Source organism: Onychostoma macrolepis, chromosome 06 (assembly GCF_012432095.1).
Source record: "Onychostoma macrolepis isolate SWU-2019 chromosome 06, ASM1243209v1, whole genome shotgun sequence".
NCBI lineage: Eukaryota > Metazoa > Chordata > Actinopteri > Cypriniformes > Cyprinidae > Onychostoma > Onychostoma macrolepis.
The window spans coordinates 13,956,445-13,975,297 of NC_081160.1; the positions used below are offsets into that span (position 1 = coordinate 13,956,445).

General features: G+C 36.7%; 1 protein-coding gene and 1 long non-coding RNA gene across 2 annotated transcripts; one reads left to right on the forward strand and one right to left on the reverse strand.

Annotated features, from left to right (window-relative positions):
* Positions 1 to 7,854: 7,854 nt before the first annotated feature.
* LOC131541972 (uncharacterized) lies at positions 7,855 to 10,236 on the forward strand. The gene is made up of 3 exons (XR_009271636.1): positions 7,855 to 8,007; positions 8,902 to 8,926; positions 9,688 to 10,236. It is a non-coding gene; the product is annotated as an uncharacterized LOC131541972 (long non-coding RNA).
* A 752-nt stretch (positions 10,237 to 10,988) lies between these two features.
* Positions 10,989 to 18,529, reverse strand: utp6 (UTP6 small subunit processome component). Its single transcript, XM_058778089.1, has 19 exons — positions 18,292 to 18,529; positions 18,118 to 18,202; positions 17,897 to 17,938; positions 17,692 to 17,784; positions 17,544 to 17,591; positions 17,363 to 17,426; positions 17,089 to 17,207; positions 16,900 to 16,977; positions 16,735 to 16,816; positions 16,570 to 16,651; positions 16,139 to 16,314; positions 15,966 to 16,045; positions 13,705 to 13,782; positions 13,389 to 13,568; positions 12,170 to 12,250; positions 11,875 to 11,984; positions 11,601 to 11,667; positions 11,420 to 11,492; positions 10,989 to 11,319 (listed from the first exon to the last, which is right to left on the reverse strand). The coding sequence occupies exons 1-19, from the start codon at positions 18,381 to 18,383 to the stop codon at positions 11,165 to 11,167; spliced, it is 1,785 nt and encodes a 594-aa protein (XP_058634072.1). The 5' UTR covers positions 18,384 to 18,529; the 3' UTR covers positions 10,989 to 11,164.
* Positions 18,530 to 18,853: the final 324 nt, after the last annotated feature.

Sequence of the window (18,853 nt, forward strand, 5' to 3'; positions counted from 1 at the left end):
TTTGCATTAGTGTCCCCAAGAAATCGCAATACAGTTTAGTGGAGGTTCACCTCACGCAGCTCTGCGACGGTGGCCATAATTCAGTACTGTTGACTTTTTGTAGGTTCACTGCACGGGCCTGCTATGGTAAACTCACTCTTTGCTTCTCAAGTTGGTGATTCTGGCACAGAACACTCACACCTTAGATGGGGGCCCCATCTGTTCTGCACACAGACTGCATATCAAAAAATAATGGTTAAAGAACACAGATAATAGCAAATTGAATTAGTTCTTCCATGAGTGCTCTCATTTTATATGAAATTTAAATTGTGTGCTTATGTGATAAGATATTATGGTTTTTATATAAAACCACTTGTATGTAGATAAGCAAGATTTTTTGGCATGCAATATGTCTAATTATGGAATATTCATATTTTTGTAATATCAGAAATTTTAGAGCCTTTTATTGGTAAATGTTTGGAAATTAGGTACTACAGTGGAATAGTGTTTCTTAAACAGACTACTGTTTTAAGTATAAATGCCTCCCTCTAATTGAATTCGTAGTATTTTAAGAATTAAAAGTAATTTATTCAAATTTTTAAAAAGTAATGTTAATTTATCTTTCAATATTTTTCTAAAAGCCTGCCATCCTCACTGCTGACTCAATGTTGCCTCTTTCTCTTATAGAACATAAGGCTTATGCAAAGATAGAATTATCATGTATAATTAGTACAAACGTTTCCATTTCCATAAATAATTAAATACATGCTATAATATAAGGTAATAAATTACTGCAGTTATTATAGAGATGCCATGTGGCAACAGTCACATGGTCTCAGTTTTCAATAAACACTGTTAGACAACTATTAAATAACTACTTATCACAAATACATCACAAAATCCAAAAGTAGAATAAATATATTTAATAACGCAATTTGAGGAGTGCTTCACTGTGTTTATTTCCTCTATGGGTAGCCTGGTAAGTTTTTTTTTTTTTTTTTTTTACCTTTTAATTCCAGCAATGCAATTTGAGGCACTATTTCTCTGAATAAGAAAAGAAAATCAGAAAAGAAAATTCATGTTGTTATACAATACACAGAACTATATTATATTAGTATATTATGTTCATTTGTTATATGTTTATTATACATATTACATGATAATTTAAAATTCTTTTTAAAAAACAAAAATGTATGAATTGTCTGGATCCAGCTGTCCATTAGGAACATTAATTCTAGCAGCCTCTCCAGGCTTCCTGATGAAACCCCTGCCTACATCAAGTAATCCATCCACATATCAGCGATATTAAACATAAGTGAATTGCTCTCCTGTGGAATAAGCTTTTCAGGATACAGGTTAAGCCTGATTTCATCATGCCGAAAGCCGTGGCAATTAACCACGAATCACTGTGCATAAACAGCCAAAAACCTACTACCAGATTTTCAGTACCATCAAACACTCAAGAAGGAAGAAAACAGAACCTGACTTTGTTGATTTAAAGGCTTAAACATTTGAGCTCCCATTTTGAGTTTTTTATTTTTTTAATGCATATACTCCATACAATAACCCTCGTGCTGAACATGAATCATAGATATATAATCATGCCAATTCAAAAAGTTGTATTTGCCAAGTGCCAAGACTGGGATTTCAGTGAGTTGTTTATTTAACCTTTCCTCCTCCCTTTCACTCAGTCATATTGAGAAACGCTAAGCCCCCATGGTAGCACACATTCATATTAGTTCTTAATTGTTTCATGCTTATGTTTCATAAGACATTTTAAATAGAGTTTACTGTTGCATAAATACCAATGACACTAAATCATGTTTAAAATGAAAGAGAATGCACATATTATTTATATACAATGCCTTCCCACCCTTTCCAAGGATACAACTAGCATTGACCTCTTATTTGCTCTGGAGGTTGTTCAACTATGCGTTTTCCAACTTTTATATTGGAAGGTGGCAGCAGAAATCAGGTCGGGTAAGTTTAGCCTGGAGGGGACCAAGGAGTGTTGGGGGTGGGGGTGGTTGCTGCCGCCTTTCTACATTTTGTTTGCACATTGCCTCTCAGTTGTTGTATGTGGACCAGCTTTTTTTGGATCCCACACCCACATGACTGCGGAACCCAAGGAGATGTTTGGAGTTGACACTTGTTAATAGGGTGTGTCCTGTTCCAGTGGTGACTCATCAACCTCCCTGATATTCACCTGTATACTGAATGTGTGCTTTTACCTTTACAAACGTGAGAACAGAAACACATTTTTAATCAGGGCTACTTGCATTTTTAAAAATTCATAAACATACACTACCAGTAATCATTAAGTTTTTTAAATGTTTTTGAAGGAAGTCTCTTATGCTCAACAAGACTGCATTTATGTGATCAAATATTATTGTATATATGTAATATTGTGGTTTCTGAATGACAATGTGACACTGAATACTGGAGAAATGGTTTCTGAAAATTAAACTTTTACATCATATAAATTAAATGTTAAACTAGAAAACATTTCTTTTTAAATTGTAATGATATTTCACAGTTTTACTGTGTATTCAGTATTTTGGTCAAATAAATGCAGCCTTGGTGAGCATAAGAGACTTCTTCCAAACTGGTAGAGTAAACATTTATAAATGTCTTTGCATTTTATCATCACAATATCAAACCAAGTGGAATTACAAAATACAGATCAACCATACTTTTCCGCATGCAGACTATGGAGGAAACAACTGTCCAAATCCAGTAATCGTATCACATCCTTCGCTGTCTGTAATGTTCCACTATCCTGGGCACATTTCTGACAGTTGAGCTAAAAAAAAATCTAATAAAATGGCGTCTGAAAGTTGTTGTATTTGTAAATGTATGTTTCTGAACCACTTTTTCAACTTTTGATTTCATATGTAGCAAGAAATTAGTATTGTGGTAATCAAGTATTGGCTTATTTCTCACCAAAGCTCTCGCTGTTTTGTTGTAGATCATTGGACCATTATGCTGCATCAGAAGCCTGTCCAAAATCAGTTACGCACCTTCGCACACAAACACCGCCTACAAAGTCATTGCCTGATAGAGCAGAGAGTCAAGATTCTGAATGCAGCCAATAACTCTGACACAAGTAGCTTAATAGTCATTGCAAAAACAGTGAAAATGGTTCAAAGAAAAGGTCAAGTAATTTTGTCATAAATTCACTTACACATTCTATGGCCATTTTTGGGACCACTGTATGTGTGTTTAGGGGCCTTGCTCTAAAGTTCATAGATGGTGTATAAAAACATATGCAGTTCTACATAAGCTCAGTCAATATGGTCTTATCCGAAGATGTTCAAAAGTTATGTTTTTTTTGTTGTTGTTTTTTCCCAACAGGATCATTGTGCACTGCAATTCGCTGTCCCTGTGGACGCAGTTTGTTGCTGGAGACAGACAGAGTGGGCAGTCTTCACTTACCTCAGACAGAGTCATGAACAGGCAGGCAGCAGCGTGGAGGAAGAGAGAACCTCGATCCTGTGATAGCCATATGAGATTCCACATGCTCTGATGAGTCATTTCTCCCTCCCTCCCTTCCTCATCCCCACTCCCTCCCTCCCTCCCTACATATGAAGCGTATGAGCCTGAGTCATCAGCTAGCTTTCTTTCTCTTGCTCCAACCATGCTGCCTTGTCTCTTTTCTTTCTTACCCACCCTTTACTTCTTTCACTATTTCTGTATCAGTTACGGTGCCACCACTTTCTACCTGCCATTCACATTCTCTCTCTGCCTGTGTGAAACTAATAGCAGGAGAACAATCGGTTAGGATATGTACATACATTCTGAGCAACGGCATTGGTATTCCCCCATTCACATCAAAAATTCCCCTCACTGTTTGCCTGGGAGACAACGGATGGCCCTATGCCAAGATGTCAAAATGCGCCGTGAATGAGAGAAGCAGATATATTTGACCTAAGAGTTACTGATTTGAATGCGCAACAGATCTCAAGCACTGGGATCTAGATTTTACTGCATACGAACATTTTTAGTACCTGAAACGTAACCAAATGTAGTGACAAAGCTCCGATTCTATAAACACTCTTCTTTAAAGGACGATGTCCATAAGGAAAGCACATTTTGGGGCTAATCGCTATATTACAGATCCTGTGGGAGAGGTTATGTTAGGACTGATTTAAGAGCCTTAAATCGCTGAGCATTGCAAGAGCAATAAGGATTTTTAGGGGCATTATGACTGGGTCAGTATAACACAGCTGCCCCTAAAAGTCCCTCACTTTTCTTGCTGACTTATTCACAGATTCTTTGTCCGACATCTGCCTGCTGTTCAAGAAAAGTTTAAAGTTCATACCATGGTTCTAAAGACTCAAACTAAAGCCCAAAGTAAAGGTCAGTCTGGACTATAATATCCCTCCTCTCCCTGAACAAGGGCCAACCATAATGTCAGACCCTTATTATTAGAATGCATTAAATGGCTAAACTATTTCAAATGACAAACTGTGTTTTTTAACTGAACGCAAAGCGGTTTACAGCAACTGTCATTTACAAATTACAACACCCCTTGATCATTCAGGCAGATTTTTCACAGTACATAACTATGTGTGCCCTGCTTGTTATAATCAAATTATGCAAATAAAATATTATAATATTAATAGAAATCAAAGCAGGTGCTTAATGCAAACTCCTGAGAAACGGTCTGGTAAAACGATAAAACAACTTGCTAATGGTAAATGTGAAAACAAGTAAATATGAAATTGAAAGATTACGTTTTTGTGAAATAATTGGTAAAACCAATGTATGTTTTAACCTGAATATTATGATCATATTATGGGTATTTTTAAATGCACACTTTTAATTCCTATATTAGGTGCCAAGGTAAAATATAGCAAATTAGATATTTTATGGTATCTGAATAGGAACTAATCTTGTAACATCTAATGAAATAACTTTTAAATATACAATTCATTATAACTGCATTCTTTGCATGTGCTGCATTGGAAGAGGTTAGTTTACAATGATTACAGGCTTTTGCAACTGTCAAGATGTGTGACTGAGCCAGAACAATATACAAATCCTTTGGGAAACTATTGGCAGGCAGCTTTGAGAACTGCTTAATAAGACAAACTGTATCAGACATGCTTGGTAGCTATCCCAGAATTCATACACACACTAACAAAGCTGTCTGTAACCTGCCTCTGCCACTCCTTATACAGTAATTTTTTTTTAATGAGAACTGACATACTTTTAATTTCACAGAAACTAATGAAGTTTATCTTTTTGCTTTTTGACGTCTTTTTAATATCTTGTTGTACTTGAACTCAGAATCTTACTTTCGACTTACCAGACTTTTATTTTGTGTTCGAGTCTATTAATTGCAAAATCTGCAAAAATAAGTCAAAAAGGTGATGTTAGTCATTTTTTAGTAAACAAAAAGGCCTAAATTCCAATTTGTTTGTATTTTTATATTTTCTACGTTTTAATTGTAAGTATATGTCTGACATAAATAATATGACACCTATCTACGTTTTATAGGCCTACTGAAAAATACTCATAACTAGTGTATTATATATTTAATTTGAACATTCATAACATAACGCAAGTTCACAAAATAATTGGCTGATACAAGCCTAAACTTGTAGGCTAATAATCCTTTGTCTCAAATAATCTTTTGTATCAATCATTTTTCTCTTTCTTTTAACTACACATATAACTTTTGTTAAAGTTAACAGATAGCCTACTGTAAAACTGCTTATGACTAAAGATAATTTCAGATTTGTCAGCCTATATATGTATTTAATTATATTAGTTTAAATATATGTAGTATTTAAGAATACATACATTACATTTTTCATATCAAATAGTTTAAGTACATAAATAATTCTGCTTTTAAATCATAAATAAAATTAAAGGTTTAATAAAGTTTAAAAAATAAAAGTGGAAAGAACGGAAATTAAACATTTTTTATGTTATCAATGATCCCATCATCAACGAATAGAACAGAATCTTTAACTATTTTATTCTGTTGTGTTCTATTTCAGTACTTTATTATTATCAATACTAGAGGTAAACTCCACTATACGCACGCACGCACACACACACACACACACACACACACACACTGTACATATACATATTCAGCACGGTCAATTGACAGAGATGGTCACATGGGCCGAAAACTGGGACTTTGTAGGCCAGTTGAATAAAAGGAAAACTCACCTTGCCCGCAAAGACCCAGCCTCTGACACACTCTCAATTGTTGCTGAATTTTGCCTCAGGTTGCGTGATCGTGCGTTAAAAGTGTGTTAGTCTGCGTTAATCTATTACATTTGCAACAGACCGTCGGCATATCTCGGAAACGCGATTTTCCCAGCAGCGCCTATTACATGAGAAATAACGACACGACGCGTCTAGTGAAGAGCGCGCGAGCCTATCCAGCCGCCAGGGTCCCACTTTTTACCTGTCATTTTCACCATGTCCACCACCAGCCTTCCTCCTTGGACCTTCTTTAGAAAGAATGGGCATATCGCCTGAAGAAGAACGGAAAATGTTGCCGTGTAGTGAGAAGTTGCTGCCACTCTTCACACATTATCATCACCCGCCCCCTTATTTGCGCTCAACTCCTCATGAAGACACAGTATATCCACAGGGACCGCTTACAACACTCTCCCTTTGCGCAAAAGTGGACGAAGGGAAAAAGTCAATAATACGCGGTGGAACAGTGAGCCTCGTTAATGCGCAAGCCTTTTGAAATTCTCCATGTATGCTGTTTTAGCCAGAGCGACCCCATGTGCTCGTTATTAATGAATTATCCATCTGGCTGCTGTAGACATATCATATTTGTACATGTTGCGCTCAAGCGCCACCGACTGGTTCCTTCGACCACATGCGGAATAAATTGTGTCTGGGACCAGAATCAGAAAAACCTACTATGGTGAAAGCTTGGCTTATGAATATTAATTAAGCCAGGCTGACGTTGCTTAGTAACCCTCCAAGAGTGTCCATTCACGTACCCTAATTAATTTTTAATCTTTGGTTACTCTTTAGTTAAACCGCTTGCTGGTTTGACCTACTGGTTAGACGTCACTCAAACTAATTAATATTCATAAGCCAATACTTCATCGTAGTAGGATGTGTATATCCGCGCCCGGGACCTCCCAAAATTGGATCGTTGATGTGACTGCATAGCCTGGCTATTTCAAGATCCTCTGTAGAACCGATGTCATAATAAATCACGTCCTTTATGTGCTATCAAAACACCTACTGATTTAGTGGCATTTTATAAAAATAAAGAAATTAATGAAATGTATATAAACACGGTTTGTTTAGCGCTTTTACTTAATATATAGAAGAATCCATTATTATTACATATATGTCGCCTCTAAAGTCTGTTAAGTGTTTACATTTAATGTCCGCGTAACACCATTTAAAAATTGTGCTAAATTTATTTCTGGTCTTTATAGGTCTTTTTTGAAAACTGAAATTATCCTGTCATTAGGCAACAGACTGTAAATGTATGCTTTTTTGGGATTCCCATTCTAAAGGCTCTCATTGCAGTGTGGAGCGGCCCCCTGTGGTGACACATTAATATGTTTGTATGTGTATTTATTTATACAATAATATAAACCATTCGTAAACACTGGTATTATTCTACTTTTTCCACGACTGTAGATGTATAGGTAAATATTACGAGCCTATATAGAACAAGTAAAATAAAAAGAACATAAAATCATATATACAAAAACATTTTAAAAGCAAATTTAAATACCAATATTGTGTTTGAAAAGTTTTTTTTTTTCGTGTTCTCTGTTGTTGATCTCCTCCCAAGACCCCCTCTTTTTATTTAAAGAGATTTGTCTTCGTTTACAAGTTGATTTAATTCAGTGAAATTGCTTCTCAAAGGAAGACACGCCCTTTACAATGTCGTCATCACGGCAGCCGCTTCGGGCTCGCGGCGGAGGGTAGAGGATTTCTGACATACGGCCCGGTATATTTTCACAAAATATTAAACTGTACGAATGACCATCCACATTGCATTCGGCTAACATCGGCGATCCTCTGGTGAGTCTCCATCATTGTTCATCACGCTGTTTGCGCGAGCAGGGATGTCAGCTGATTGTTTTCATCCCTCTGACGCTTTTCTCTCATCATTCTCCAAATGCTGTTATCTTCTTTCGGAAACTGACTGATGCTAACCCACACATAGTGCATTTTAACCAGCACAGATGATGCTTTTAGCCATGGGGAGATATATGATGGGCCTAGTGAACTGAGCAGTAATGGCCTGTAAAACAGTGCAAAGTTGTTGTACAGCTCCTCATGGCCTTTTAAATTGATGATTGTGTCGGAAGTGGTACAAGCTTTTGAATTGTGCTCCAATGTCGCACTGTTGCTGTTGTTGTGTCATGCCAGGCTTATATTACACATGTAAACATGAGGGCTGTGAGTTGTATCTGGGCTCGTTCAGTCAGGTGGGCTGACTTGACTGGTCAATGCAGTAACAAAAAACGCCACTATTACAAGCAAATACGTTATAATATAAAACAGCACATCTCTTTTAGTTTGTATGAAAGCCCTAGAGCTTCCTGTGAGTAATTCTTCATACAAACGCATGCATTGTTTTGATTATTTTCTATTTCGCGTAATAAAGGTATTACTTTAGGCACCACGGGATAGTGAAGATTCTGCGTGTTGTGTGTTCCATAATAGGAACTACGTATTGCGTAATTATGCAGATTTGTCATTGTTCCACACCTGTATGACTTGCTTTTTATTGTGGAGCACAAAAGAAGATATTTTAAAGAATGTTGGTAACCAAAAAGGTTGGTGGCCATTGACTTACAATCTATGCACATAATAATAATAATAATAACAGCAACAACATGAATGAATACATACATAAATACTGAGTCATTTCTGTCTTCTATATCTTTCTATGTCTTCTATGTTCTGCAGAAGAAGGAAAATGGTTCAGAAAAAGGTGACGTGATGAAATGATAACAGAAATTTCATTTTTTGAGAACTATCCCTTTAACATGTTGAAGAATTTGTTGTAGAACCAAATAAGATATTACAATAAGAAATATTCCAATAGATGATGCATAGAACATTAAAAGTGACTCTGGACCACAAAACCAGTCATAAGAATCAATTTTTTGAAATTGAAATTTATACATAGTCTGAATAAATAAGCTTTCCATTGATGTATGGTTTGTTAGGATAGGACAATATTTGGCTGAGATACAACTATTAGAAAATCTGGAATCTGAGGTTGCAAAAAACAAACAAACAAAACAATCCAAATATTGAGAAAAGTTCAGTTTTGATATACTGTATCTACGGTAGGAAATTTACAAAATATCTTCATGGAACATGATCTTTACTTAATATACTAATAATTTTTGGCCTACAAGAAAAATCGATAATTTTGACCCATACAATGTATTTTTGGCTATTGCTACAAATATACCCGTGCGACTTATAACTGGTTTTGTGGTCCAGGGTCACATATGTATCTACATTGTATATGTATGTATAAGTATGTACATTATTCCCAGACAGTGTTACTACTTTAGTTTGAGGGTACATTTTAATTTTACTATGCCCACAGGTATTTTTTCTAAAATCTTTTTTAAAAAAAGGTCATGTTGGTCAAGCTTATACTGCCTTCTGTCAATACTACTTGCTCCTCAGGCTTTCAGACTGGTGTACCAACTCTACTCTTTATTCTCTGTCCCATAGTGGGGGTGGGGTGAGTGAGGGCTGCTGTGAGGACCCTACACTGTGGGGCAGCCACACACTGAATGGTGTCTCCCACAATGAAAGCGTTGGTGGATGCAGTCTGGGCGGTATGGAGCATCGGGGCCTCAATATATGACTACATCCACACCAGTGCCATGGAAGAACGCATTCACTCACTGGAGAGTGCTATAACTATCCACCAGTGTGTCATTGGCCTGCTCTCTGCTGGACTTGTGGCCCTCTTCACCTACATTCTGCTAAGGAAGCACTGACCCAGCATTTCAGACATGTTTTTGTATGCAAGACTACATCGGTGACATCAGGGGGAATTCTTGAACCATGTTGATGCCAAGCTTTGTTCAGTTCATTTTAAAGGGATTTTAACATATCTGACTTTGACCTAATTGATTATTTACTAAACTTTATTAGTTTCCAATTCTGTTAAAATTTCACTACTGTATTATCTGGGTTGATGTGATTAAGTGTAATCTGGTAAACCAAAATAAGCGTATCTCTAAATTAAAAGTAGTCTTCCACCATGACTTATAATGTACTTTTAAGCTCATTGATGGCTAACACAGAGGAAAGATTCAGAGATGCTACCTGTCCACGGTTCTTTACACAAAGTTTGGTGACAGCTGAACAAACACAAAACAACTACTGGATCAGCAGGCTTTTCAGCCTGTTTGCTGCCGTCGTCAGTGGAGTCCACTAGTGTGTCTTGGTTACTTTTAAAAAAACATTCAACTTGCCAATGACTAAACATAACGTAATCTATGTTAACCTATGACATCTCAGCTTATTTCTTAACATTATGGTTAATGAGAGGCATCAATGATTTTGATTAACTTGATATAGAACTTGAAGTGTCCTTAATCGCTAAAGGTATCTGATATAGTCAACTTGATAATGTTATCAGTGTATTAACTATTATTATATGTAAGTGTCAAACTTTTAAGGTGGGTTTTTACGTTGATTTCATGTTAAAGCTCATCGGATAACACACCATTGTACTTTATAGGTTCTAATTTTTACTTTGCCATATTTCCTCAGAAACTTTTTTTCCGAAGGGAAAAAAACAACAACTTAATTTTACACCTGTTCTGTCATAGCAAAATGAATGTCTAGCTTTATAATGCAAAAGAAAAGTCAAGAGTATTTTGACTTTGAATTGATGCTACCTACTAAAGCATTTCTCTACTGTACTACGTTTGAATTGAACTTTTGTTTTATTTGGTGTGCTGGTCTAAGTGAGGATCTGTTCAAATTCAATGTAAAGCATTTCTTTAACAAAGACAATGTCATAATAAAATGTTTATTACTGGAACAACAGAAAAGCACAAATGTCTACGCACCAGCATGTTTGAAACATTTCAGAAGGATCAGGGAATTGGGCTTTTCAAAGAGAAATCGCTGAAGCCAATTTGTGGTCCAAATATGAACAATACAGAAAACACACTGAAGAGTCATGCTGGTTTTACATGTGCCCGGTCTGCAGAAGTGTGTACTTCGTGGTAAAGCGCTCAACACTTTCGCCCTCCAGGGTCTTAACAGCCCTCCAGTGGAGCTTCCCGCAGTTCTCTGGGTTTCCGTGCCTTCCCAGCTCTTCCTTGATGTATTCCATCCAGAGATCTAAGACATCAAATTATTTTGGTTGATCAGTGAAATATACTACTCAAAGTATGAAAGAGAGTTGCCTCTTTAAAGGCTGAAAGCACTGAATCACACTCACCTTCATCCGAGGAACCGAATTCACGAAGCGCTCGCTCATAGTAGTCTCTCAGGTTACTCATCTTTGGTGTCTCCTGAGAGAATAACACAAATCAGTAATACACCGTATGTGTTTATATACACACGTCTACTGGTTATTAAATATTTTAGACACCTGTCACCAGGTGCTAAATAACTTTTACCTGCTCTTTTTCAATCTCAATCATCTTCATGAAGAATGTCTTAGTGAAGGGTCTGTGTTCATGTAAGCTGAAACCCAAGAGAAAAGGTCGTTTTTAAATTGCTTGTGCCTTATTTGTAGATATACAGTGGTGTTAAGATTTAAAAATAACGTTTTGTAAAATGTTATTTTCAGTTATTTCCATTTGTAAAATAATTATTTTAAATAAGAACAATGCAAAATAGTAAATATTTTTAATTTTTTTTACATAGAGCACAGCTGTATTTGATGTGTACCTTGTGAATGCTTTTCTAGCCCTTTTGTAACCACTAGTTTTATATGACCATTCAAGGTATTTTTCCTTCATGGCAGACGACACTGCAGGTACTGGAGACAGAAGCCCTTTCTGCAAGTACAGGATCAGGAGCGATTTAAATACATTTTATTCATTAACTACATTAGAATTCAAATGAAACGTTATGTAATCAGGACTATAAAAAAAATGCAGAAAGATCTGATTGCCTTTATATCAACCATAATCAATTGGTCTTGGATGAGTTTTAGTGCAAACATTTTTAAGTCATGTCTCACCTGAAAAAAGGTCTCAGTGTCCTCTGGTATCTGTGAGGTCATGCTCCAATCTGCCTGCAGCTGCCATAATGGCAGACTTTCCTGTAGAACATTATAGACTGATTATTAAATATATATTTGGGTTCAAACTCCCTATACCACAGTGAAAATATATTAAGGTTTAAACGAAAAGTGAAAAAAATAAATAAATGAATATACGAAGAGTTCATATGCAAAAACATAACTCCATTTTTAACAATTTTCCAAATCATGTTTTTTCATTGTGCATTCCAATTAATCTCAATCAAACTGCAGTTGGGTTATTTTGATTAGGTAAAAAAAAAAAACAAACAAACAAAAAAAAACTAGCTAATTAACATAATAAAAACAATAAAAAACATGATTTTTGAAAATTAAAATTAAATGGAGTAATCTGTTTTTGCAAACAAACTTCATATATATATAAAAGCAAATTCGTGACATTTGACTCTGGAGCTCATTTGTACAATTCAAGTCAATTTCCTTTCTTTCAGTGAAGTACAAAAGATGTTCTTTGGAATATTCTCAAATTGGATCATCAGGTTTTGCACAAACATTTATTATTCATTTGCACTACTGCTACAAGGATTTGGACCTCATTGTATTATATTACATTTCATTACAGCAATGGGTTCCTTCACTTTTCTCCCTTAATATCTCTAATTCCACAAGAAATTGATTTTTCATATTGTTTGGACAAAAACAAAGATATGAAGGACTGATAAATGAAACAGGACAATTATGCACGCGGATATCACTCTATAGCATCATTTCCCATGTGGTTGGATCATGGCCTCTTTGCTAGGTTATGTAACTACAGGCTTCATAATCCGCACACATGGATTTTCTCACTAGCTGGTTTACAAAGAGCGCTGAGGACAGAACTGAGCAGAGGCTTAACTACAGTTATATGTAGGAATTCTTGTAGCTCAAGCAGTAGAGCATGGTGCTAGCAACACCAAGGTCAGGAGTTCAATTCCCAGGGAATGCATTAACTGATAAAACTGTAAAAGCAATGCAAGTCTTAAAAACAATGCAAGTCATTAATGTAAGTGCATAAATGTAACTATAGTACTGTTATCCAATTATTATACAAATATTTTTTTAAAGAAAAGCATTCAGAAGAAGTTCATTTGTTCAAGTGGACAAATTAGGGCAAATCTGCTGTCCCACTTAGAGGCAGCTGTGGCACAACTGCTACCTTGGGATTCACGTGTTTCAGGGCTTCCTGGAATAGATGTCCCGCCTCTGTGCTCTCCACATGGACCAATGTCTGGAGGCTGAAGCTCCACATCTCAACTGATTGGCTGAAGCGCTGGGTAGCTGTGATGGCGATCTGGGTAGCAGATACTGTATCCCCTGATGACAACAGGACCTGTAGCTGTTTTTTGAGGCGATAGAAAGTGGCCTATATTACTACAGCAGCACCATTTTAATCAAGTGCTGCATAAGGTGTGTAAGGAGGAGGAGCACGGTGCGTTTTGCAGTGAGATTCCTATGTTAACAGTGAACATTACCCAGTTCTTGTAGTATGTCTCTTGCAAAAGCTTGGCATCATGAGCACACTGTAAGACTTGGAGTAATCGTTCCTTTCTCTGAAAAAGTGAACAGTCAAACAATATATGTCAATCTGACAATAAATCAACAAATACCAAAAACACTTTGTATAAGAAAAAGGTTAGTATTAGTATCCGCAGACAGATAATAAAAGTACTGAGAAAAAACAACAAAAACAAAACTGTTTTTTGATTGATAACCTGTAATTTGAACAGAGCTATAGACTATTTAAAAAATAAAAATAAAATATAATAATAATAATAATATTATTATATATACATATGTATACACATATACATACAGTGAGGAAAATAAGTATTTGAACACCCTGCTATTTTGCAAGTTCTCCCACTTAGAAATCATGGAGGGGTCTGAAATTGTCATCGTGGGTGCATGTCCACTGTGAGAGACATAATCTAAAAAAAAATCCAGAAATCACAATGTATGATTTTTAACTATTTATTTGTATGATACAGCTGCAAATAAGTATTTGAACACCTGAGAAAATCAATGTTAATATTTGGTACAGTAGCCTTTGTTTGCAATTACAGAGGTCAAAGCGTTTCCTGTAGTTTTTCAGCAGGTTTGCACACACTGCAGGAGGGATTTTGGCCCACCTCCACACAGATCTTCTCTAGATCAGTCAGGTTTCTGGCCTGTCGCTGAGAAACACGGAGTTTGAGCTCCCTCAAAGATTCTCTATTGGGTTTAGGTCTGGAGACTGGCTAGGCCACGCCAGAACCTTGATATGCTTCTTACAGAGCCACTCCTTGGTTATCCTGGCTGTGTGCTTCGGGTCATTGTCATGTTGGAAGACCCAGCCTCGACCCATCTTCAATGCTCTAACTGAGGGAAGGAGGTCGTTCCCCCAAAATCTCGCAATACATGGCCCCGGTCATCCTCTCCTTAATACAGTGCAGTCACCCTGTCCCATGTGCAGAAAAACACCCCCAAAGCATGATGCTACCACCCCCATGCTTCACAGTAGGGATGGTGTTCTTGAGATGGTACTCATCATTCTTCTTCCTCCAAACACGTTTAGTGGAATTATGACCAAAAAGTTATATTTTGGTCTCATCTGACCACATGACTTTCTCCCATGACTCCTCTGGATCATCCAAATGGTCATTGGCAAACTTAAGTCTGGCCTGGACATGTGCTGGTTTAAGCAGGGGAACCTTCCGTGCCATGCATGATTTCAAACCATGACGTCTTAGTGTATTACCAACAGTAACCTTGGAAACGGTGGTCCCAGCTCTTTTCAGGTCATTGACCAGCTCCTCCCGTGTAGTTCTGGGCTGATTTCTCACCTTTCTTAGAATCATTGAGACCCCACGAGGTGAGATCTTGCATGGAGCCCCAGTCCGAGGGAGATTGACAGTCATGTTTAGCTTCTTCCATTTTCTAATGATTGCTCCAACAGTGGACCTTTTTCACCAAGCTGCTTGGCAATTTCCCGTAGCCCTTTCCAGCCTTGTGGAGGTGTACAATTTTGTCTCTAGTGTCTTTGGACAGCTCTTTGGTCTTGGCCATGTTAGTAGTTGGATTCTTACTGATTGTATGGGGTGGACAGGTGTCTTTATGCAGCTAACGACCTCAAACAGGTGCATCTAATTTAGGATAATAAATGGAGTGGAGGTGGACATTTTAAAGGCAGACTAACAGGTCTTTGAGGGTCAGAATTCTAGCTGATAGACAGGTGTTCAAATACTTATTTGCAGCTGTATCATACAAATAAATAGTTAAAAAATCATACATTGTGATTTCTGGATTTTTTTTTTTAGATTATGTCTCTCACAGTGGACATGCACCTACGATGACAGACCCCTCCATGATTTCTAAGTGCGAGAACTTGCAAAATAGCAGGGTGTTCAAATACTTATTTTCCTCACTGTATATATACATATATAAATAAACTAACTTATGATGACAGACAGATTTCAAGGGTAATGGGTGAGATCTTTTAGCATTGGCTATTGCTTAGCCTGATGACATAACCAGTTGTTAAAAATAACTAATGTTCCATATGCCTTTAATTTGTAGGGGGAATATGCCTATTATTCAGGTTATAAAAGTCGTCAGCTTTTTTGTAAATATGGTTTAATATAAGAATTCAAACTTGACAAATACAGCAAGTCCATGTTATTCTGATCACAATTATCACAAACGCTGCAACACCCCAATTAAAAAAATAAAATAAAAAAAATAATAGGTTTATCACCTTTTCCTTGAGTTCAGTGACGTTTGTCTTCCTCTTATATCTCTCAAGACAGAATGTGACATAACATGTCCACATGGCCTCTACAAAAATAAATTACATGTCAGTAGGCAAATGAGGCCATGAGAATAGATGCAAATATTGAACATGTCTGAAGTCAGTGTGTTAAATCATACCTGTATTAAGGCTCTTTAGAGCCTCCTCATAAACGACACAGCAGCGTTCTTCTCTGCGATCTGTGTCAGAAGCTCTTCCTTTCGCAGACTGGAGCTCCGGGGCCCCAGCAGCATCCAGCTCACGCTTAGCCATGAAATCCCACATCAAGCAGTCATCAACATACTGAGTCTGCAGACTGAACACAAACATTATTCAAATATCACCTTTTCATGACTACTTACTGTAAATGCATTTTCCCCCAATACTGGCTTCAGTGTTAATCTGTTCATTTATAATAGCTCCTACAGCATTTTTATTGCGGATTATTCAACAAAATGACAAATCAGTCAATTAAGGTGATCATCTAAAAACTAAGAAAAAAAACAAAAAAATGTGTCTGCTTAAATCTCAGAAATGTTAAGCAAATGGGGAAAAATAAAAAACTCTGTACTCTTGCAGGATGGTGTCCTGTAGCTCCTTTGTGAAGTCAAAGATGGCAGCAATCTGTAGCAGCGACATGATGAATTCAGCCCCTGATAAGACACGACAGATAAATGCACAGCACTCAGCTAATGCAACCTGTTGAGCTGAACGGTTCTGTGGAAATTTAGCTGACCTTTAATTTTTTGTGCAGCATCTCTGTACACCACCTCAGCAAGTTTTCCACTCAAGATGTCCAAAGAAAAAGTATATTCCCCCTAAATTGAGAAAACATATTTTGTTACTTGCTTTTTAACTAACAAAAATCAGAAAGCACTCAGATCTACATTTATAACCCTACCACATCTATTTTAGCTTGTTCCAACTCTTGCTGCTGTTTCCTCAGTTTCTCAGCATGCATCAGCTCCATCCGAAAATACTGTGCATGCACACAATGAACAGTTTTATTATATGAACATCAGCGTGGACTGTTTTTAATATGTTTTTAGTTGTTTCAGGCCAATTCAAAGAGATGCCAGTGTCTTCTCACCTCCTGATAGACTTTCTTATTCTCAGGATGAAAGCGCAAGGCACGGAGGAAGAGATGCCGGGCGCTCTCTGAAGAGTTCCTGTCCTCCATCTCACACTTAGCAGCCATTATCCACAAAGCTGCAAGCATTATGAAATTATTTTATTTCTGGCCATCTGCTATGAAAGTTCATACACCTCTAAAGAAAATAAATATGAATGCTATATAGAACAATAAATCTTTTAGATAAACCAACTACAACTAAAATGACTTTCTTTGTTAAATAAAAGCTTACCTGGTTTGTCAGGATGGATAGCTAACATAGATGACAAAACCTTGCTGAGCTGAGACTTTGTGCCCTAATTGAAAGATGATAAGAACAGAATTAAATAATTGACAATCATAATAAAACAACACAGACACTTTACCACAGATCTGCTTGTTTTTAATTAACGTTTAATGACAAAATGACATACCCATTTCTTATTAAAGGCAACCTGAGAAAGCCAGAGCTGCACATCTTCCTACAGATAAAACAAAACAAAACATTGATTTGAATCAACTTAAAAACTGGACATCAAATTACAACATCTAAAGTAAGGTTATTGATTCATGTTGACCAACCTGCCATTTTGTTATAGCCCTTCTGAAAACATTGTTTATGCGATGAATGATGGGATACTCAATTTCCTCCCGTTTAAAATGGTAACCAATTCTCTGCACACACAACAGTACAGTTCAGGGTGCATATAGCCATTACTTTTACCATAACACAATGCCACATTTTCCTAATATATTCTAAAAATAAATAAACCAAAGCTCTACTCACTGCTCTCCTCTTCTTGATAAGCTCTAGGACGTTTATTTCATACTGATGAAGAACAGAAATAAAAACACCCAATTAAATGTCACATATCATGTTATTTGAACCTTGCAGCTGATTAGGAAGGTCATTTGCAAAACTCAACCTATCATGTTCCAGGTAACCAATATGTATACTGATGATTTTTGTGCAAAAAATATATTAAACAGCTTTTTGTCAATACAGACCTGTATGTATGTAATAAAATCGTCTTTTCTCTGAACTGTTCGGTGCAGCTTGTATTCAAGAGCAGTCGATCTTTTCAACATAGACCTGAAACAAAAGTCTTAATTGAGGAATCTGTTTGTTTCAGGATAGAACCACTTGTTTCTATTTGTTGTGTTTGTGTGTGTGATACTCACTTGACTTCTTTATTGGTGAGCAAACCGACTCTTTCCAACTGTTCAAGTGATGGTATTCTGTCCTCTAATCGTTGTTGCACAATGTCAGCCATTTCTAAGTGTTGTGAGGTAAATCTTCAGATAAATGGGTAAGATATTCAGAGGTTTAGTAGAATAACGAAACCTGACTTGCTTCGCATCCCAACACACGTGGGGACGGGAAGTTGTCATGTGTTCTACATCCGGTTGCTCGTCATAAAAAAATCTCCGACGGAATTCTGTACTCGATTGATGGATCCTCGGTACTTATTGCCATAGTCTAAAACCTCTTTGTTTTAGCGAAATATCATAATTTAAAGCATTAATAATTAGACACGTTTTCCTGAATTGCGAAACTTTGTGGAATGGCGAGGGCCAGCGGTTTTCAACAGTTTTCACTCTTATCATTCTTTTGAAATGTAGACCACACAAATATTATTTCGGTGCATATTTTCATTAGTATTTTTATTTGAAATGATCATTTACAATAGATAAGTAATTAAACGGAGCTCGCGATATGTGTTATTCTTCCCCGCGTTCTCTC